Source organism: Cervus canadensis, chromosome 23 (assembly GCF_019320065.1).
Source record: "Cervus canadensis isolate Bull #8, Minnesota chromosome 23, ASM1932006v1, whole genome shotgun sequence".
Classification (NCBI taxonomy): Eukaryota; Metazoa; Chordata; class Mammalia; order Artiodactyla; family Cervidae; genus Cervus; species Cervus canadensis.
In genome coordinates, this window is record NC_057408.1 from 1,699,242 (window position 1) to 1,722,356 (window position 23,115).

General features: G+C 46.2%; 1 protein-coding gene across 1 annotated transcript in view; it reads right to left on the minus strand.

Annotated features, from left to right (window-relative positions):
* The window catches only part of PSTPIP2 (proline-serine-threonine phosphatase interacting protein 2), an 80,518-nt gene extending 65,312 nt beyond the window's left edge, over positions 1-15,206 (minus strand). The window contains exon 1 of the mRNA XM_043444116.1: positions 15,061-15,206. Coding sequence (XP_043300051.1) covers positions 15,061-15,093 — 33 coding nt within the window. The 5' untranslated portion in view covers positions 15,094-15,206. The remainder of the gene's footprint in view (positions 1-15,060) is intronic.
* Positions 15,207-23,115: the final 7,909 nt, after the last annotated feature.

Consider the following 23,115-nt stretch of genomic DNA (forward strand, 5'->3'; position numbering starts at 1 on the left):
GTTTTCCCTCCCCTTCCTCCAGCCATCTGCAAGGCTAGGTGGACTTTACCCTTCACATCTCAGTTCAAATGGCATCTTCTCAAAGAAGTCCCCGATGACAACTCCATCCCCACACACACGTCCAGTGACGACCCAACCACCTTATGTGGTGCCAAGTTATAATACCTGGAACTTGTAACTGTGTTATCTTTCATGGGAAAAGGAACTCTGCAGCTGTGATTAAATTAAGGACCCTGAGACGGAGAGATCATTCAGATGATGATATCCAAGAGGTATCATCACCCAGATGTTACAGATGCAGATACAGAGACCCAGAGACATAACACCACTGGCCCAACGTTGCACAGCAAAAGCATACATAGCTGAGCAGGGATTCAAAGCCATGTTCACCCAGTGCTAAAACCTGTGCCTCTCAGCCCTGAGGATAATACTATGGAATTAGCCTCATGACAGAAGTAGAGGGACCCCTGCCTGTTTAAAATCATAATTTTTAGGGATGAGGGACTATATTTCACCTGTTCTAACAATTCTTGAGATTTTTTTCAAGTGATTTCCACTCATCATTTTCATTCATGGTCTCGATTTTAAAAATTAATTTAACTGCAGAAAGCACTACAATATTGGGACTTCCTGGCACAGTGGTTAACACTCTGGACTTCCAGTGCAGGGCAGCAGAGGTTCCACCCCTACTCAGGAAACTAAGATCTCACATGCTGCACAACACGGCCAAAGAAACAAACAAAACATGAAAACACTATACTACTGACATAGTAATACATCCCCAACAACTCCGCCTCCTCCATCCGAGACACAATGGCCCTTGCTAGCATTGGGCCAGCCAGACAGTATTATCTACATTGCTAAACAGGAAGCCCAAGCTAACCAGAGTGGTTAGCAGGGTGGCTTCCGGCAAGTCACCCACTTAGTCTGAGGTAGAGTGGGGTGCAGACCCCAAATGATATGTAGCCCTGGCCGGGAGGTCTGTGGCTGCCAGCCTCTCCCTCCCCACATCCTCTGCTCTCGGAATCAATCACAATTCTGAATAGCTGAGGTCTTGTTCACTCAGCCTCTCTCAGGGCCCCCATCTTTTCAGGCCTCCAGCTGCCCCCTCTGCAACACCCCCGACTGGACTCGTTTCTTTGCCCTCAGATAGCAGACAGGCTCATGGCTTCCTGAGCCCTTGGACTCTGGGAACTTTCAGTTTAGTTTCTGCAGAAGGGGCCACAGGGCTCACACGCAGGTACCTGGATCTTCAGCATGTCTGCTCCCTTTGACTCAGCGCTGAGCATGGCCGGGAGGAATGGAAGGGGAGCATCCCTCATGTACAGACTCCCCAGGAAAGGGCAGCACCAGCCAGCGTTGGCCAGGGAGAGGCCTGCCAGCCAGGATACCAGCCCTGAGCCACGGCTGGTCAGAATCAAAGCTGGCCAACCTTCTGAGCAGGCATTAACGTGGGAATCCTGATTTACACAGGTACACGCAAACACCGGACAGGTAGAGGGGGAAGCCTGATCTGGGGCAGACAGCCCATAGGACTCATCAACTGTCCAGATCTGGCCAGCAGCAGTGGTACTGATGAATGCCTCAGAGCTTAGGTCTTTCTGCACCCCTAGTCCAGGACCTGACTCACAGGACTGTCAGGGCACATTCAACTTTAAGGGATCCAACATGTTATTTTCTTTTGTGTGCCATTTCTCAAGGACTCTCTATTCCTTATCAGTTCCTGGAAAACAGGAGCGAGCAGAGTTGCACGCAGTTCTCAGGACTGAGATCATGAGAAAGGGAACCTGCTTGGATTCCTTTCAGTGACTCCCTTCAGTGACTCCCTTCAGTGACCTTTTACTTAAAGGTAATCTATTCAGTTATGCCCCTCTTACTCAGGATATGGAATGCTTTCTGCCCTTTGAAGATTGTTATTTGCTTGGCTTTGTTTTTGCTCAGTTTTTTTACTGCCTAAAGCTGCCTGGTATGAAGATATATAAACATGCGTTTCTGCAAATAAAGTGCCCTGTTTCACTCGAGACTTGAGTCCCCTGCGTCCCTCTTCTTGTTGACTCCAGTTCCCAGGTCCCGGTCTATGAAGACCGAGACACGGGATCGAGAAAGCCATGCTTGTTTCTGACAACAGGGTACAGTCGCAGAGTAGATTCCAAGATGTCAGGCAACCAAGGCCTGGTGCAGTGAAGGAATTGCGTTTGTGGCCATTTATGAACCTGTCACTTTAAGCAGGTCCTGCTTCTTAAAATAGAAAAAGTCGTGTTCAAACAGGAGTGGGGACTGAGCAGTGCAGGGCCAGCGCGGAGAGGAAGGACGGTGATGACTTTTCTCCGCATTTCGGCTGGCATCTGTCACACAGCAAAACTAAGCCTGAAAATGAGCCGGACTCCAGCCCCTCAGAGGATGGCCAGACTATCAGCTATTTTCACTCAAGCAAGACCTGCAGGTAGAGTCCCAGTCCCTCTACCCTAAGCAGCTCACTCAAGTATTCCTTCTACCCTTGTGCCATGCCATAGTCTCCTCTGAGGTGTTCTGGAAACACAGATTTCTCCATCTTATCACATGCTTGGTACCATCTCAGCACTTTTTAGGAAATGGTGCTCCAGCTAAGCCTGCCCCATAATCCTGTCCGGCTAACCTACCCCTTGCAGCATGAGCAGAATAGGTGAGCCTGTTTCCCATCAGTGTCATACACATGTGTTTGTCCCTTAGCAAGACAGCAAGGAGATCAATCAAGTCCATCCTAAAGGAAATCAGTCCTGAATATTCATTGGAAGGACTCATCCTGAAGCTGAAGCTTCAATACTTTGGCCACCTGATGCAAAGAGCCGACTCATTGGAAAAGACCCCGATGCTGGGAAAGATTGAAGGCAGGAGGAGAAGGAGATGGGAGAGGATGAGTTGATTGGATGGCGTCACTGATTCAATGGACATGAGTGTGAGCAAACTCCAGGAGATAGCGAAAGACAGGGAAGCCTGGCGTGCTGCAGTCCATGGGGTCACAAAGAGTCGGACATGACTGAGCGACAAAACAGCAACAAAGCTCCCCGAGGGCAGGGATCAGTCTTCCCCTGACTTTACAGGTCCACACAGATCTCTAGCTTCTACCAATACTGGAACACCTAAGGACTTATATGTGAGTGCGTGCTGAGTTGCTTCAGTCGTGTCCAATTCTTTCTGACCCTATGGACTGTAGACCATCAGGCTCCTCTGTCCATGGGGATTCTCCAGGCAAGAATACTGGAGCAGGTTGCCACGCCCTCTTCTAGGAGATCTTCCCACCCCATGGATCAAACCCACATTTCTTATGTCTCCTGCATTGAAAGGTGGGTTCTTTACCACTAACTCTACCTGGGAAGTCCCAAAGGCTCATAGAAAAAGACAATTAAATATTGAGTAAAACTCTAACCATAAAGAAAGAGTTCAGAAAAAAAGAACTTGAATGCTTATCAAGTTTCAGCATGCAGAGGATTTTGAAACCTTGATGTGCAATAGAGAAAGGCAATGCCAAAGAATGTTCAAGCTATTGCAGTCATCTCACACTCTAACAAAGTAATGCTCAAAATTCTCCAAACAAGGCTTCAATAGTACATGAACAGAGACCTTCCAGATGTCCAAGCTGGATTTAGAAAAGGCAGACGAACCAGAGGTCAAATTGCCAACATCTGTTGAACCATAGAAAAAGCAATAGAGTTCCAGAAAAACATCTACTTCTGCTTTACTGACCACTCCAAAGCCTTTGACTGTGTGGATCACAACAAACTGAAAAATTTTTAAAGAGATGAGAATACCAGATCACCTGTCCTGACTCCTGAGAAATCTGTATGCAGGTCAAGAAGCAGCAGTTAAAACCAGACATGGAACAACAGACTGGTTCCAAACTGGGAAAAGAGTACATCAAGGCTGTATATTGTCACCCTGCTTATTTAACTTATATGCAGAGTACATCATACGAAATGCCAGACAATATGAAACGTAAGCTGGAATCGAGTCTGCCAGGAGGAAAAAAAAAGAAAGATTGACAGAAGAAATATCAATAACCTCAGATATTCAGATGACACCACTCTTATGGCAGAAAGCAAAGAACTAAAGAGCCTCTTGATGAAAGTGAGAGAGGAGAGTGAAAAATCTGGCTTAAAGCTCAGCATTCAAAAAATGAAGATCATGGCATCTGGTTCCATCACTTCATGGCAAATAGATGGGGAAACAATGGAAACAGGGACAGACTTTATTTTTTTGGGCTCCAAAGTCACAGCAGATGGTGACTGCAGCCGTGAAATTAACAGATGCTTGCTCCTTGGAAGAAAAGCTATGAAAAACCAAGACAGCATATTAAAAAGCAGAGACATTACTTTGCCAACAAAGGTCCGTCTAGTCAAAGCTATGGTTTTTCCAGTAGTCATGTATGGATGTGAGAGTTGGACCATAAAGAAAGCTGAGAGCCAAAGAATTGGTGCTTTTGAACTGTGGTGTTGGAGAAGACGCTTGAGAGTCCCTCGGACTACAAGGAGATCCAACCAGTCCACCCTAAAGGAAATCAGTCCTGAATATTCATTGGAAGGGCTGATGCTGAAGCTCCAAGCCTTTGGCCACCTGATGTGAAGAACTGATTCTTTGGAAAAGACCCTGATGCGGGGAAAGGTTGAAGGTGGGAGGAGAAGGGGATGACAGAGGATGAGATGGTTGGATAGCATCACCGATTTGATGAACATGAGTTTGAGTAAGCTCTGGGAGTTGATTATGGACAGGGAAGCCTGACATGCTACAGTCCACGAGATAACAAAGAGTTGGACATGACTGAGCGACTGAACTGAGCTGAGATGAAGTTACAAAATTACAGCAAACTTGACTGCATAAAGTGTTTTCAAAATACATTATACATGTTTAAGTACAGTGATCCTTTTACAGATGAGGATACTAAGCTTAGGAAGGCTGAGTAATTTGAACAAGGGCACATCCCTCAGCTTGAAAGGAGCAGAGTTGGGGTTCCAACCCTGAAATGCCCAAGGCAAAAGTCTGAGGGCATAAGGAAAGTCCTTCACTGCTGCACGCTAGTTGCTGGAGGCTAGAACGTGTGAATTATACACACAACCGCATACACACACACACATATACAAGAATAATATACATTCAAATATTTGTATTAAATGACAGAGAATATATTTATCATTTCCAAAAACTTACGTAGATTTATAAGTAAAGAATGAGGAAGGAACTAAAACCATTTGTAAATGGGGAAATACAACAAGAAAATAATGTTCACTCTCCCTGGTGATAAAAACACAAACAAAAATTTAATAAGGCATCTGTTTTTGCTTATTAAACTGGCCATGGCTGATGCAGTGAAACTGATTATTTCCACATATTATCACGGACACTGAAACTATGTCTTCCCTTTAGGAAATCAGTTTGGTGCTACATATCAAAAGTTTTTAAATGTCCTATTATTAATAAACCCTATTTTCAGTCATTCAACAGCCATTACCGTGAATCCACTATGTACCAGGCATTAACCTAGGTACCACCAGAGGAATGAGACAGACGTGTGGGCCCTGACACTGTGGGTGGCCATGCCATCCCTGGAATGAATGGCTGGGGACTTTGTGTAGGTGAAAGAAAAACTTTGTCCTTGTTGAGGCTACTGTTATTTTGGGTTTTTCTATTACTCATGACTGTACCTCATCTTATTTATACAGAAGATAAGTGAGCTTTCACCAGCTGGTGTCTGATTTCTTAATGGAGCAGGAGGCAAAGATCATCAAAACAGAGAAAGAATGGGGAAGTGAAGTGGAGGTTTGAGTAGAGTGGAAAAAAAAGCAAACAAACAAAAGAGAAAATAAAAGGTACTGGCGAGGATATGAGAAAACAGGAACCCTCTGCGCTGTTGGTAAGAAGGTAGAACAGTACAGCTGCTGTGGGAAACATATGGCAGTTCCTCAAAAAATTAAAAATAGCATTATCGTATGATCCAGCAATTACATGTCTGGGTATATGCCAGAAGTATTGGCAGCAGGGTCTTGAAGAAATCCTTGTATACCCATGTTCATAGTATTATCCACAATAACTGAATCACGGAAGCAATTCAAATATCTATTGATGGATGAACAGATCAGCAAAATGTGCTATATTCAAACAATGGAATAATATTCTACTTAAAGAGTAAGGAAATTCTGACATGTGCTACATCACAGATGAGCCTTGAAGACATTACACTAAGTGAAATAAGCCAGTCATAAACAAATACTCTGTGATTCCACTTATGTGAGGTACTCAGCACAGTCAAAATCATAGAGACAGAAGTATATAATGGTGGTTGCCAGAGACTGGAGGAAGGGAGAATGGGGAGTTATTGTTTAATAGATGTAGACCTTCAGTTTTACAAGATGAAAGGAATTTAGAGGACAGATGGTGGTGATGGTTGCACAATAACGTGAATGTATTTAATACCAATGAACCTTCAGTTCAGTTCAGCCGCTCAGTCATGTCCGACTCTTTGCAACCCCATGGACTGCAGCACGCCAGGCTTCCCTCTCCATCACTAACTCCCGGAGTTTATTCAAACTCATGTCCATCAAGTCGGTGATGCCATCCAACCATCTCATCCTCTGTCGTCCCCTTCTCCTCCTGCCTTCAATCTTTCCTAGCATCAGGGTCTTTTCCAATAAGTCAGTTCTTCGCATCAGGTGGCCAAAGTATCGGAGTTTTAGCCTTACATTCAAAAAAGGCTGGGGGGGTGGGGGGATAAATGTTGTTATGTGCATTTTATCACAATTTTTTTTAAAGGTGGCATCACACTTTAAAAGACAACAAAAATTAGTTAAATTTGTGGCATTTAGTTGCATGGCCCCTGAATATTATGTATTGTACAGGGGGTAGAGAGTGGGGGGATGCCTCTTAACATCAAGTAGGTGAGACTTCAGTGTTCATTTATTCACTTGTTAAACGTTTACTGAGCACATATTCTGTCCTCAGAACTGAGTCAAGCTCTAGGGACACAGAGGTAAACAATACAGAAGTTGACCATAGTATACCAAGAAAAACAAACAAACATGGAGTGATAAGTGTATTGTTAGAAATATGCAACAGACTTGCAGAAAAGGTCTCCTCCCTAAGATGGCAGGAGTAGAGGTCAGTGCAAAGTCAACTAACACCTCCCACCCACTTCCCCGACTTCCAGCCCTTTGGGGGTCTTGTGTGGCTGTGAGGTGTTCACACCTCACAGTGTGAATGCTGAGGGTAAGAGGCAGGGTCAGCCATCCTCTGTCACCCCAACTTTCCTTATTTTTTATTCTCCGTGTGTGTCTCCCTCTCCTAAAATACAGTTGTAAAAGCAGTGATGTCCCTGAAGTATGTGGCACTTACAGGACCATTCTTGGGGATTTGTAAAGGCACTTGAAACTGGAAAATAACCCCACAAACAGTAATATGTTTAAAAGATGAACAGTGATCTATGAAAAAAAAATATTTAAGATCATGCAGCCTTAAAAAAAAAAACAAAAATGGTACTCTATGTCATAATCTCTCTTGGAGGCACAGTGCTGGGCTGATGAGAGGGTATAAAGCGCCACAGACTTGCGGGTAAAAAAAAAAAAAAAAAACCAGCAAGGATTTAAATATCTAAGAATATTCTTTTAACTTACTTTCCCAAATATTTCAGCTGTGATCATTCCTGTCAAAAAAGAAAGTCTTGGGATTTCCCTGGTGGTCCAATGGTTGAGAACCCACATTGCAATGCAGGGGACTCAGGTTCCATGCCTCGTCAGGGAACTAAGATTCCACATATCCCTGGAGCAACTGAGCCCTCGGGCGACAGCTAGTGAGTACTCGGCATCTAAGACCCATATAGCCAAATAAACAAACCTTTAAAAAAAGAAAGTCTTCACCTGGTGTGACCTGATCAATGTTAATTCAATAGAGCCATAACTGACCGGTAAGCTAGGAGGCCATATAAGAGTTTCCACAGATAGATACTGATGGGTCTATGCACCGGGGTTTAAGTTGCCCTGAACTACCCTGAGCCTCCTTCCACATACAAATGTGTAAAGTGTTTAAGACAAGAGCGTTAAGAGTCAGCTAGGGAAAAGTTTTCCTCTTCTCAAGAAGAATAAACCCTTATCTCCTGTGTTGAAATCTGCAGCTTGACCTTGGTCTAACCTTCACACAAAGATACAGCTAATCCCAGGTAGAAGGCAAGTTTTTAAACCAACATGTCAAGAGCCTACTATGTCTTTCAGAAGCCTGCTATTCCTACTTTCCTCACACGCAGGCTGTTTGGGAAGCTAGAAGCCCCTGACTCTGAGGGAGGCTCCGAAGCCTGTGTTGAACGTTGTGAGACTCAACAGCAGCTATCTGAACACAGTGTCCAAAGTATCTGGTTTCCTGTTGCCTCTTTTCCAGAGTGAGATCATATAGCTCTCAGTCTTCATGGATTTTCGTAACATGCAAGAGTTCTTAAATTCCTGGCAACCATATCTTAAATAGTCCCATTGATACAGTTGGAAAATTCTAATAGTTTTATTATTTTTAAAAATTACTATGGCTAGGGACATCCCCAATGGTCCAGTGCCTAAGACTCCAGGTTCCCAAGGCCAGGGACCTGGGTTCAATCCCTGGTCAGGGAACTAGATCTCACAAACTGCAACAAAGCTCTGGCACACAGCAACGAAGATCCCACACGTGGCAACAAGAGCAATGCAGCCAAATAAATAAATAAGCAAACAAATATTTTTTAAAAATTACAGTGACATGTCATTCTATAAAGCTAACCAACAGTTCCTATTATTTAACCCCCCTCCCCTTTCTTTTGTCAGAGCTGGAGATTTCTAGTATAGAGGAGGAAAGAAAAATGTCAGCCCCTTCCTACTCAGATGAGCTTTTCACTAACATTGAAACTTAGATGATATTTATGCTGTAATAAAATGTGTCCAAATGGACATTCTGATTTTACTTAAGACACAGTAAATGAAAATTACAGAAGTTAATTGCAAAAACATCTAATGGTTGTACAAACAGAGGTACTTTGAATATTGTATATGTCTGGATGTAACTAATATTTTGCTTTGACCAGCTAATGACATCTATAATTGCTTTTACCAGAAAAATCCATAAATTAACATGCATCCATATACACTTATACCAAGTTTGCACACACCAAGTCTTTTTGACTTTAGAATGAACTTTAACTATGTGTTTATCTATGTACGTGTTCCTGTAGTGGGTATCTGAGACACCAAACTCAGAATTCTACATTCACTGTGTAAATTTAATCTGCAAAAAAACTGTTGTTTGTGCAGGGGAAAAAACTGATAGAGTGGAGCATTGAAAAAAAAAAGGTCTCTGGGGCTTCCCTGGTGGCTCAGTGGTAAATAACTCACCTTGCAATGCAGGAGATATGGGCTCCATCCCTGATCCAGGAAGATGCCACATGCTCTAGAGCAACTAAGCCTGTGGGCCACAACTACTCAGCTTGTGCTCTAGAGCTCCACAACAAGAGAAGCCAGGGCAAAGAGAAGCCTACGTTTCTCTGCAACTAGAGAAAAGCCCGTACAGACCCAGCACAGCCAAAATTAAATAATAAATAAATGCTTTTTTAAAAAAAAAAAAAAGGTCTCTGATAAAGGTGAATAATGTCTTCCCTCAAAAAAGAAGAATTAGAAAGTCCAGGAAAAATAAGAATGGAGATCTAACTATAATATACAACTTCAGGCTTCCCTGATGGCTCATCGGGTAAAGAATCTGCCTACAATGCAGGAGACACGAGTTCCATCTTTGGGTCAGGAAGATCCCCCTGGAGAAGGAAATGGCAACCCACTCCAGTATTTCTTGCCTGGAGAATCCCATGGACAGAGGAGCCTGGCAGGCTACAGTCCAAAGGGTTACAAAGAATCAGACACGACTAAACACACACACACACACACACACACACACACACTTAGCTTTAAAAATAAAAAACCTTTACACGCTGTGGGAATTCCCTGGCGGTCCAGTGGTTAGGACTCTGCTTTCACTGCTAAGGGTATGGGTTCCGCCCCTTGGTCAGAGAACTAAGATCCCACAAGTCACACGGCAAAGAAAAATAAAATAAAAAACAGTCTACACGTTGTGACAACATAAATAATATTTATACTGTTTTTCATTATAAGTTATTTGGGAATATTTGGATTTTTAAAGAATATGCTTGCATCATCTAGACTTTTTAAAAGTTTGTCAACAAACTTTTGTTTTCTTTCCACTTGTTTAGATTTTGTTTTATATATTTCAATAAGAATTTCTTATTTTCCTGGAGGCTTCTCTGGCAGTCCCAGTGACTGAGACTGCTCTTCCAATTCAGGGAGCTTGGGTTCGCACTCTGGTGAAGAAACTAGGCTCCCACATGCCTCATGGTCAAAAAAAGAGAAGAATTTCTTATTTTCCTTAGAAGGTAGATCCCATGACTCTCTTATTAAATTCTTACAATGCTAAAACAAGAAAAAAAAAAGATTTCTGATAATTATTTTAAAGCTAGACCCCAGTGGCTGCTCTAGAAAGAATGAACTGGAAGGGACGAAAGTCAACGCCTTTATCTTGCATTTTGCCACCAGGCAGGATAGCACCAACTCAAGCTCTGGTAAGACCCAGAAAGGAGAGATTCCAAAGTGGTCAGAGGTTTGAAGCAGAGGGACAGCCCTGGGTGGTCAGGGGCAGCGAGCAAGTTCAGGAGCCCCAAGCCTTCCCCTGGTCACTCCCCAAGCAGAGGAGAGAGGCCTCGCCCACCGCAGGCACAGGGGTGGGAGAGGATAGGACAGGCAATAGACAGCTGGTCTGGGCTGAGCAGTGAGAATCAGGAAGACCAGGTCAAAATAAGGATCTAGAAGAAACACAGGGTCAGGCTGGTATCACACCCTCATGAGGAATGAGGGACTGTCCTGAGGCAGGAAGCATCTCCCTTTCCTGGAACAGGTCACCTGTGCAAGGCCCCTCTGACCACAGGCCAAAGGCTGGGACTGTCCCTTTGTGGCCACCTTCCCTGGAGCCCTGGAAACCACACCCACGGTCCCTCTCTTATTCCCACAAGATACCATCAACGTTAACCAGGATAAATAACAGCATGGCTTAACCACACCACTGCTGGGAGGGAAAAAGCACATGGGCAAACCCAGCTGGGGACTATCTCAATTTTAAAGAGATCTTTTCAAACAGATCCACCGAAAGGTTCCTTTAAATGAACTTCCCATGTGGCATTTGAAGATTATTTATACAGTATGCGCTGCCTCATGCCTTTTCAGGAACATCTACCTAATTGGACCATGGGCCTCTCAACTTCCATGGAACATTCCTCTCCTGGGCCTGTGATGGCTCCTGTGAGGGTTGAATCCCTACATCTCTGCCTCTCTTCCTCTGACGCCTCTCTACTCCTGCCAAAACAAGGTATTCACCAAGAGTGCTTCCCTGGGGACCTCTTAGCTCTTGATTCTTTCTCCTTGAGTAACTGTCAACCGCTTCCTTTAATTGTCACCTCTGTGCTGATCATAGTTGACAATCTCAAGTGCGCACTATGTGCCAGGCATCACAGAACTCTGATTTAATCCTCACAACGGTCCTAGAGCATCGACATTGGTATTATCCTCATTTTTCGACATGGAAAAACAGAATAAGAGTTGAAGTTATCTGCCCAAGGTCACTCAGCTATAAGGGGCAGATGGGGACTCAAACCTGGCCAGGCCACCTCAGAGCCTCTGCTGTTCCATGTACTGTCTTTCCTGGACACCCTTTCCAAGGTACTGGGGCCACCTCTACCAAGTCCTCAGACCTAGAATGTTGACCACCAGACATCAGAGCACACTCACTGTTTGTACTGGTTGTTAAAACATTAAAATACCCCCCAAACCCTGCTGTCTGGCCCCCTGTTCCTTCCCCAGGACCTCCCCATATCCAGCAACCCTGGCACTGTCCTGAAAGCTGAGGGCTGGGCCAGGGATTCAGGATGCTGCGAATCTCGGTCTTCACCAGTGCTACCCCTGTGGTTAATACTGTCAATATCACTTCTGCCTCCTCCTCCTCCTCCTTCTCTCCGCACAAACCAGTTCCTTGCCTGACTTCCTTCTTTCTGGGACCAGCACCTCATCTCCTGCTCGCCTTATGCAGAGCCTGCTCCGAGCCTTTCTTTCCTCTCCCCCACTGCCCGGCTTCAATTGGTGACCTCGGCCTGTGTCTTTGACTGCTCTTACCCTCTGCCATTCCTTTCATTGGTCTCCTCCTGTCCCTTCCCTATGATTTCCATCTTGGAACAGACCCTTTCTGCCCCTTGGCCCTTGCTAGAACTCTCCCATCCCCCAACCCCTTTGTCCTCTATATCCCTGAGGACAGGCATTCAAGACTAAAGTCTACTCTCCCTGCTGGCTTCCTAATGAGGAATGTACCTTCAACCCAAGAGAGTGCTCTGATCCCTGCAAATGCCACCTCTACACAGAGAAGGTATTTTCTCAAATATTTGTTCAATTCAATCAACTGATACCCACTCATTTTCAAAGTTTTCTACCTTATACCATCACAACCTTCTTGTCCTTGAAGCATGAGGTGCTGCCATCCCCTCAGTGATAACAACAGCCTTGCTCCCCGCTCTCTACCCATCCTTGAGAATATGAGAGCAACTCAGGTAGCCCCTGAAGTCTCCAATAGTTTCCCTCTACCCCTTTTCTCTCAAATCTAGGCTGACTGTCCCATCTGCCTGGTTCCTGAGCATCCGTATGAGAAGCACCATCGCAGTGCTGGGGGCTCAGTGGGTGGTGGCCCTCAGTGCAGACCCCCCAGGAGCTCGTGGTTGGAGCTGAAGAAGAAAGATATCCACATGAAGAGTCAAATGATGTCTCAGCACCTACATCTGATGGTGCCAAAGGACACTCTCACTGAGCACCAGCCTCATTGAAAGCACTCAATGAGCACTTGGTCTATGCAGAGTCCTGCTGCACTATTTAACAGCTCTACAATCGTGGGAATGTTGCTCAACCTGTTTGCCACTCAGTTTCCTCTGTAAAATGGGATAGTCAATAAGGTACCCCATAGGGTAGCTGAGACTTAAATGAGTGGTATATGTAAAGTGTTTAGCACAGTGCTTGCCACAGACTCTGTACACAGTAATGTTAGCTATTACTGTTTTTATTACTTGACAATAATGGATATAATGGAAGATAATGGAAGATATCTTTGCAAACTATCTCTCAGGATCTTATATCTTTTGAAAGCAAAAGCTCAGAGGGGAAAAAAAAGTAAAAACCCAGAAAGTTCTCTACCCTGGACCTTTACCCAATCTCTAACTCTCAACACAGACCTCATGTCTGCCCCCTCCCCTAACCATTCCTGCAAGACTGCCTCTGGGAGCAGCTGGGGGGCTGCCTCCCTGTAGCCTGGGAGCCCTCTGAGGATGGAGGCCGCAGCTCTCAACCCACTACCTGCCCTGTCCGTTTTATAGATCCACTGTACTCATTCGACAGCTATCTGCTGAGATCTCACGGGCATCAGCCCGTGCAAGGAGCAGTGGCACTGAAAGCCAGACAACAGCTGTCCACAAGGTGGTCCACATGCTTGCAGGCCCCCAACCTCAAAACCAAAAAGGACAAAAACTATGAAGGAATACAACATGCACTATCGGGCGCAATCAGGAAGGGCTTCCCTGTGCTGTTTTTTTCCCACAGTGTCTGGCATGGGACCCAGGGATCCTTTGTTCTACCCAAAGAATTCACAGGCCTCCTCCAAGGGTCAGCTCCAAGGCCATGCACCCTCTCTGTGAAGCTGCTTGGGGTGAGAGGACCATACCCCACAGGTGGGCATTATGCCTGAAGAGAACCCCAAAAACTCCAGAAAAAGGGACCCCTCAAGGCAGGGTCTAAACTGTGTCCCCCAGGTCACAGGGCCAAGTTTCTCTAGGCAGCACTCTCCATGGGGGACAGGAACCTGCTAGATGCTATGAGGCTAAACGGGGAGCCATCGAGGTTGCTTTCCTTTCGGCTTCCCTGATAGCTCAGTTGGTTGGTAAAGAATCCCAATGCAGGAGACCCCAGTTTGATCAGGAAGATACTCTGGAGAAGGGATAGGCTACCCACTCCAGTATTCTTGGGCTTCCCTTGTGGCTCAGCTGGTAAGGGATCCGCCCGCAATGTGGAAGACCTGGGTTCAGTCCCTGGGTTGGAAAGATCCCCTGGAGAAGGGAAAGGCTACCCACTCCAGTATTCTGGCCTGGAGAATTCCGTGGACTGTATAGCCCATGGGGTCGCAAAGAGTTAGACAGAGGGAGCAACTTTCACTTCACATCGGGATTGCAGGTAAGGGCAAGCGGCGGTTTGGCAGCAGTAGCTCCGTCTGGAGACAAGCTGACTTTCTGCTCCTGCCTTAAAAGGATGAGGGTGGCTCCTCCAAATGAGGGGGCACAGACTGTTGAGGGGCACCTGGGGAGCGAGAGGACAGGGGGTAAGAGGACTGGACAGAGGAGACGAGGACTGAGCTGCCGCCTCCTGGTTGGGCCCGTCCTCGGGCTCGCACCAGCCTCCCTCTGGAAAGGGGGACAGGGGGCAAAGGCTGGGAGGGGCTCAGGAAACGGGGCTACGAGACCGGCAAAGCTTCTGCTAGAGAACCCCGCTAATGTCTTCAGGCTCGGACAGGCTGTACATTTCCGCGGACCTGGAAAAGCCAAACAACCCGGCGAAGTTTACCGCACGTTCTCTGACCCACGTTCCCCGCCCAAATCTGCTCACAGCGCAGCCTCCGGGACCACCCGGCGACTGTCCCCGGACTGCCCCCAAAGGGTGGCTCCTCCCTTTGGGTCTCGGTTTCCCCAGGTGTGAGATGAGGGGGGAATGTCCCAGCTCTAAGGCTACACCTCTCTGCGGTGACCCGGGGCGCGGACGGCCGAGGGAGACCCTGCGAACCGGACACCGGGGACTCGCGGACGCGCGGCGGGCTGGGGGCAGCGCAGAGAGGGGCCGGCGGCGGCCAGTCCGATCCGATTCTGCTCCGGACAGGGGCCCACGGCTCCCTTCTGGGCCCCCAACTCCCAAGCCAGGTGATGGATCCCTCGCCTCGCCGACTTACCCAAAAGTTCCCCTTGAACAGTGAGCCTGTCATGGCTGGCTAGCGAGCAGCGGGGAGAACCGGAGTAGGCGCGCGGGGACGCGGAATGTCAGGACCCGCCAGCCCGGCCGCGCACCCAGAGCTAAGCCCCGCCCACGCCACCGCCCGTCCCGCCCCGCCCCGCCCCACACACCACCCATCTGCCCCGAGCCTCACCGCCCGGCCCCGCCCCCCGAGCCCAGCCCCGCCCAGTCCCCCCTCTCCGCCCCGCCCCCGCACCGCGCTCCATCCCTCCCAGTTTCCCCGCCCCGCCTGCCCCGAGCCGCAATCGCCCAGCTCCCCAGCTCGGCCCCGCCCACGCCATCGCCTGCCCCACCCACCCTCTTGCCCCGCCCCTTCTGCCCCGAGCCGCTCCGCCCCCGCTCCGCCCCCGGATTCCCCGCTCCACTTTGCTCCCCCGCTCCGCCCCGCCCCACATCACCCATCTGCTCCGCCCCGCCTGCCCCGAGCCGCGTAGCCCGGCCCCATCCTCCACCCCCGCTCCGCCCCCGGGGCCCCGCCCCGCCCAGCTCCCCGGCCCCACCCCCGCTCTCGCGCCAAACGCTCACCACACCCTGCTCCCCCGGCCCCTCCGCGGGCCGCATCACCCTGCACCTCCGACTCCTGCCTGAGCTGCGCCCCAGGTCTGTCCGCACCCTGCACTAGTCCCGCGCCGAAGGGAGAGGCGGCCCACGGGTTAGAGCCCTGCGGTGTCAGGCGTCAGTCAGTGAGCCCTACGTCCCCCTCCTTCGGGAGACCTTTAAGGATTGGAAGGAACCGATTCTGTCGCCTCCCCGAATTGGGCTCGGTTCCTACCCACAGCTCCCTCCTCCCTTGACCCAGTTCCTGGCGGAGAGATCCAGGCCCTGCGCGCTGGTGGAAGGAGCCCCAGCCGGATCCGAGGTGGTGGGGACCGCGCGTGGCCTCCGTGAAGCCTAAGCACTGACAACGCTGTCGGCCGCGTCAGGTGTGGACGCTTCAGCTTTTCGAGTGCGGGGCCCCAGAGGCACCCGCCACAGATAAGCATGTTTTAGTCTAAAAGTCATGGAAAGGTCATTGGCCCTTGACTCCCGGTCCCTCAGTGGGGTCCTTACAAGGTGTCCAAGAACTCAGCTCCTCCCCGACCCTTCCGCATTCTTAGGATCCAGACCCAACACCCTTCTCCACCAATCCCTCCGGAACTATGATGCCCCAGCGTTCTTCCTCTCCCTGCATTCTCCTAGTAGAACACCCTCATAACCCAGGGCAAGTCAGGCTCATCCCCGCTTTGCAGTGATAAGGCACTCTAGGACAAAGCACTGCCCTGCGCTATCTGCCCTGAACCAAACTGAGGCCCACAGAGGCTGATTGACCAAGGTCATAAGGTATTTTAAAGTATGAGGAGCTCAGTTACAGCTCTGCCCCTCTAAACAGAATCAGAGCCAAAGATAGAGGTCATTCCTGAGACAGATCCACTCAAGGAGGGGAGGATGAAGGCCAAGAGAGCCAGCCCCCAGCCTCAGACCTGGAAAGGCAAACTGTGCCTCTGAGCAGGTTCTAGCTTGGTACAGATACAGTGAAAAGATAGCTGCTGGGGTGATTTGAAGGACAGTTGGAAGGCTCTGCCTGGTAATACCAGCCACCCTCACCCACCCCTGTGATGAAATCCTACCAATAGAGTCATCTGCAACAAAAAAGATGGAGAGGTGGCCTCCGGTTCTGGGTCACTCCGAGGACATGCACCCATTAATCCGGTTGTTCAGCTCCTTGGAAAGCGGTGAGGTTAGAAGGAAGAAAGGGAAGTCTGACAGTATCATCAGGAGTACCAGGAGGACGCTCAACAAAAGGAGGGGTAAGAAATAGTGCCAACTGGGGAAATGAAAGATGCTGAAGTGCCACAGATAGCATCAAGGTTTTTCCTGGGAGTTTTGGATATTTTGGAACAAATATTTTAAATACAATTCTAATTGTTTAAATTTTCATTTTTAACATTTTGCTTAACCTCTCATAGTACATTGTACTTGATTTTCATGGCTCAGATCCCACAAGGTCCCCTGAATTTTAACTCTCTTCCACCACCCGGTGGCAAGATTGGAAATTTCAAATAGTTGTCCACACTGTCAGAAAATATTCCTCATTCGTTACTAATTTATAAACCTCATCAACTCAACAGGTGTTGGGAATAAAAAAACAAGTAGTATTTGTACTATATCGATGGGTCTTGCTTTGAATTGTTTTTTACAGCAGAAATGTGTTAGTCTGTCAGTCGTGTCTGACTCTTCACAACCCCATGGACTGTAGCCCACCAGGCTCCTCTGTCCTTGGTGATTCTCCAGGCAAGAATATTGGAGTGGGTTGCCATTTCCTTCTCCAGGGCATCTTCCCAACCCAGGGATCGAACCTGGGTCACCTGCATCGCAAGCAAACTCTTTACCATCTACATCACCAAGGAAGCCCGCAAGGGTCTGTAACAAACTTGGGACATTTTACTAATGAAGTTAAATAACACTACTCCAGCAGTAACACTATTCCAGCAATAACACTACTCCAGGAAGATCCCCTGGAGTAAGAAATGGCAACCCACCCCTGTATTCCTGCCTGGAAAATCTCATGGACAGAAGAGCCTGGCAGGCCAGTCCATGGGGTTGCAAAGAGTCGGACTACAGCAATTATGGAATAATGAATCAGTACATTTAATATAAACCACTGTTAATATTTTGGCATTATCTCTTCCAATAATATGCATTTGCATGGTTGGCAGGCGGATTATTAACCTCTGAATCACCAGGGAAGTCCTACATTTGCATTTTTAAGTTTATACTGTACATATTTGAGTCTTGCTTTTGTAACGTAATATTTCATTAGTATTTTCTAAAATCCTTTAATACACCTTTGCTAACATAAAGTTTGATAGCACATGGTGCTGGCCGAATGGACAGGACAGGCACTCTTTCATGAAAAAATTGAAAATGTCTGTGAAGAGAAATTTTGCTATATCACCAAAATTTTTAATGCTCTTTTTTTTTTTTTTTGGCCACAAGTCTTACAGTGAAAGCATTGAGTTCTAACCACTGGAGCACCAAGGAATTTCTTAGGTGCTCTTATGTTTTGATCCAACAATTCCATGTTAGAGTTTACCCTCCAGATATCCTCATATGTGCAAAGTGAAATATGGATATAATTATAGCAGCATGGTTATTCTGGCAAAAGATCTGAAAGAACTAAATGCCATCAGTGGAGGACTAGCTAAATAGATTGTAATATATCTATGCAATTAAATCATATTCAAGCATTAAAAAAATGAGGAAGCTCTGTGTTTTGTTATGGAACGATCACCAGCTATAAAGTAGGGAAAAAGCAAGATGCAAAACAAACTGCCATTTGGGTAGGGAGGAAAAAGAATAGACTCACGTGTTTTAAATGTTCCTCTTATGCGGGGGTGAATGGGGCAGAGGAACATAGGCGGGAAGAAAACCTACTTGTCACTTCTTGCTTTCTGGACCTCTGAGTTTATACAATGTGAGTTTATTTCAAACCTCCCAAAAATTAAAAAGAAAAATCTTCAGTATCACTTTTAACTTTTGCATAATTTCCCATCAAGTGGATATACCAATACTTTCTTAGCATTCTCTTAATGCTTTTAGAAATATTACTGTGATAAATATCTTTTACATAAATTTTTGTTAAAATTCCTCATAATGTAATGTTCATAGAAACACTAATCACAATAGCCAAGACATGGAAACCTAAATGTCCAAAGATAGATGAATGGATAAAGATGTGGTACATATATACAATGGAATACTACTCAGCCATAAGTAAGAATGAAATAATGTCATTTTCAGCAATATGGATGCCACTAGAGATTATCATACTAACTGAAGTCAGAAAGAGAAAGACAAGTATGATATCATTTGTGAAATCTAAAATATGACACAAATGAGCTCATCTACAAAGCAGAAACAGACTCGTGGACATAGAGAACAGACTAGTTGTTGTCAAGGGGGAGAGGTAGGGGGAGAGGTTTGGGGAGGGATGGAGTGGGAGGTTGGGGTTAGCAGATTTAAGCTATTACACTGGAATGGATAACTACAAAGTCCTACCGAATCCACAGAGAACTATATTCAATATCCTATGATAAACCATAATGGAAAAGATTTTAAAAAAAAGAATGTGTGTGTGTGTTGTATGTCTATATACATATAACTGATTCACTTTGCTGTACAGCAGAAATTTAGTTCAGTTCAGTCGCTCAGCCGTGTCTGACTCTTTGTGACCCCATGAACCGCAGCACGCCAGGCCTCCCTGTCCATCGCCAACTCCCAGAGTTTACCCAAATTCATGTCCATCAAGTCAGTGATGCCATCCAGCCATCTCATCTTCTGTCATCCCCTTCTCCTGCCCCCAATCCCTCCCAGCATCAGGGTCTTTTCCAATGAGTCAACTCTTTGATTGAGGTGGCCAAAGTATTGAAGTTTCAGCTTCAGCATCAGTCCTTCTAACGAACACCCAGGACTGATCTCCTTGCAGTCCGAGGGACTCTCAAGAGTCTTCTCCAACACCAAAGTTCAAAAGCATCAATTCTTCGGTGCTCAGCTTTCTTCATAGTCCAACTCTCACATCCACACATGACCACTGGAAAAACCATAGCCTTGACTAGATGGACCTTTGTTGGCAAAGTAATGTCTCTGCTTTTTAATATGCTGTCTAGGTTGGTCATAACTTTCCTTCCAAGGAGTAAGCATCTCTTAATTTCATGGCTGCAGTCACCATCTGCAGTGATTTTGGAGCCCAAAGAAATAAAGTCTGATACTGCTTCCACTGTGTCACACAGTGTTACACACAGTGTTACATACAGCAGAAATTAACACAACATTGAAAATCAACTATACCTCAGAAAAGTTCCTCATAATGTAATCACAGGTTAAATAATATAAACATTTTTAAGGTTTTTGAAATAAAACTGTCATATTGTTTTCCAGAAGAGTTGTAGAGGAAAGGGAGGCTTCCCCAGAAGGAATTGGGATCTTTCCCTTGAAATGGGATAAATGGATGGTGAGTGGCAAAAATAACAATTGCCCACTAAAATCACCACTTTTCCTTTCACACTTTAAAAAATCAGTCTGCATTCCTCTTCCTCCTCTGCCAACTCACCTTAGTTGTTCTTTCCTGAAGTACTGCCTGCTTCTTTTCTCTGCTCTCCTCACAAAGTCACGTTTCCCCATCAGAATTAAGTCCCAAATGCCCCTGTGTGGCCGTGAAGACCTCCTCTACCCCGACCTTTCCCCCTTCACTCCCCGGCTTCCTCCCGTCCCCGCCCCAGGCCAGTCAGGCTTCTCTGGCAGCCCAACAGTGCTGCTCCTCTGCAGGCTGCCTTGGGTGCTGCTCTCTCTTCTCAAATTCTATCTCGGCACCACTTCCCCACCTTCTCCAGCCCTTATGTCTTCTCATTTCTTGAATTTCTAGAATGCGTCATCCTTATTACACTAACTAGCCCTTGATGAAATATGATTTATATCCACGTTTTTTCTGTAATTTCTGTTCCTCGTGGATAGCTTACCTCCCCAAGAAGACTGCAAAGCCCCTCAAGGTAAGGATGCTATTTTCTCATGCACTCTCATGGATTAGACAATGATAGTACCAGACAGGGAATTCAACAAGCTCTCCCTGATCATCAACAGCAGTCCTGGACTTCCTTGGTGACACGGAGGATAGGAATCCACCTGCCAATGCAGGGGACACAATCCTTAGTCGGGGAAGATTCCACATGCTATGGAGCAACTAAGCCTGTGCCCACAAATACTGAAGCCTGTGAGCCTAGAGCCCCTGCTCCACAAGAGAAACTACCTGTAGTGAGAAGCCCACTCTTGGCAATGAAGAGTAGCCCCCGCTTGCCATGACTAGAGAAAGCCTGCGCAAAGCAACAAGGACCCAGTGCAGCCAAAAATAAATTAAAAAAACAAAAACAGCAGTCAATACCAATTTTTACTTCAGTTCCGATAGCCTGATCCCTCCCTTCCAGAAGACAGGGGCAAACCTAGCCAAGGAGCTAAAGCCAGGATCTGAGAAGCAAGACCTGGCCAAGCAGGGAACGGCAATAAGCTGTGGTATTAGGTCGGTCAAGCCAATGTCAAAGGCAGAGAGGCTGGATTTCATCACTAAGATTAGAAGCTGAGTAGATTCAGGAGTGGAGCAGAGGGTCAGAACAGGACATGAATAGTATACAAAGGGAAGACGTCCAGGAGGAGGCTTCAGTGCCCGGGGGCTAGCTGTGTGCAACAATACAAGGGTGAGCGTGGTCTACCCTTTGCACTGTTGGGACACAAGGCAGACCACCCCCAAAATATCCTCAGCAGCGTGATTTTTAATTAAAGTTACTTAAGAAATTGCAAATGCAAGAAGGACACTGTTAACACCTGTCTCCCTGAAATCAGGAAATAAACCTCCCATTTGAAAGGTCCCCTCTGTGTACCAGGAGATTGAAAGACATCGTTATCCCCGTAGACAGGAAATTCAGGGCCAAGAAGTTTGCATAAACAAAACTTGTTATGCTTCTTTTATTTACAACCCCAAATCCAAACTCTGTCTAGACTCACTTATTAAGCACCCATAGTCTAAGTTTGTGCTGACAATTCCTCTCAAATTTGTCTAAAAAGCAATTTACCTGCTTTAGCCACGTCTTATATCCCATTTCTGAGACCTCTATGTGCATGGATTAAAATTTGTTACTCCTCTCATTAATCTGTCTGGTGTCCATTTTATTAGTAGGCCAGTCAAACGGAGTGCGAGGGGGAAATTCCCCCTTCTCAACATCTTTTAAGTTTAGAATTTTCTTGAGTGAGGTAAGGAACTCAGACGTATTCCTGATTGAAGTAATTTAAAGATGGAAAAACTTTGATAGTCACTGTTACATAAGACAACCTACTGTATATAGGGCTTTTTTTGTTGTTGTTTTTCTTCAAAGCCACCTTTTAAGAAAGACAAACTGAAGAACAGAAGAGGACGACTTCCCCGGTGGCCCAGTGGTTCAGAATCCACCTGCCAATGCAGGGGACACGTATCGACCCCTAGTCCACGAAGATCCCACATACAGTGGGGCAACTAAGCCCAACAGCCACAACTACTGAAGCCTGTCTGTGCTAGAACCTGTGCTATGCAACAAGGGGAGCCACAACCGAGAAGCCCAGGCGCTACAGCTAGAGTAGCCCTTGCTTGCCGCAACTAGAGAAAGCCCACAGTGCAGCAATAAAGACCCAGTGTGGCCAAAAACGGGAAATTTATGATACTTTTATCCTGTAAGAACTCATATCCAGTATGTACATAATGTACATGTATGGTGTATGTGTGTAAAACTTGTAAAATCAAAAAGAAGAATAAAAAAACAAGACTTTCTAGGGCTGGGGCAGCAAATAAGCTAAATTTGAACAACAACAAAAATATCTATATATAATGTTGGATTATAATTCAAAGTACAAAATAATTACCATGAATTTATACTGACATAAGTAGGTAACTGAGTATATAACTTTTGTGCAGAAGAATTTCAAATATAACTGAATCACTTTGTTGCACACCTGAAACTAATACCAGTATTGTAAATCAACTGTAAGACAAAGGATGAGATGGTTGGATAGCATTACCAACTCAATGGATATGAGTTTGAGCAAACTCCAGGAGGTAAGTGAAGGACAGGGGAAGCCTGGCGTGCTGCAGTCCATGGGGTCGCAGAGTCAGACACAACTGAGCAACTGGACAACATAAAACAAGGTTTCCTCTGGCCAAAAGCCAATTCATGCATGAACTCTTCCAGTTCTACCAGTAGGTATTTTATCTACCGCATTTGATGTATATTTCTGTGTAGGAACTGCACAGAATTTACAAAGTCAGTAAATGTCTTTTGTCCTCCCACCATAACTCTAAATGTTAAAAAACCTAAATGAAATGGTACTTCTGTCTCGCTCACTTTGCATGCTCTTTAATCTCACAGTTGATGCTCAATAAACTACTATTTAAAATATGCCTATCTTAATACTCCTATAATCATAATTATACCCTTGA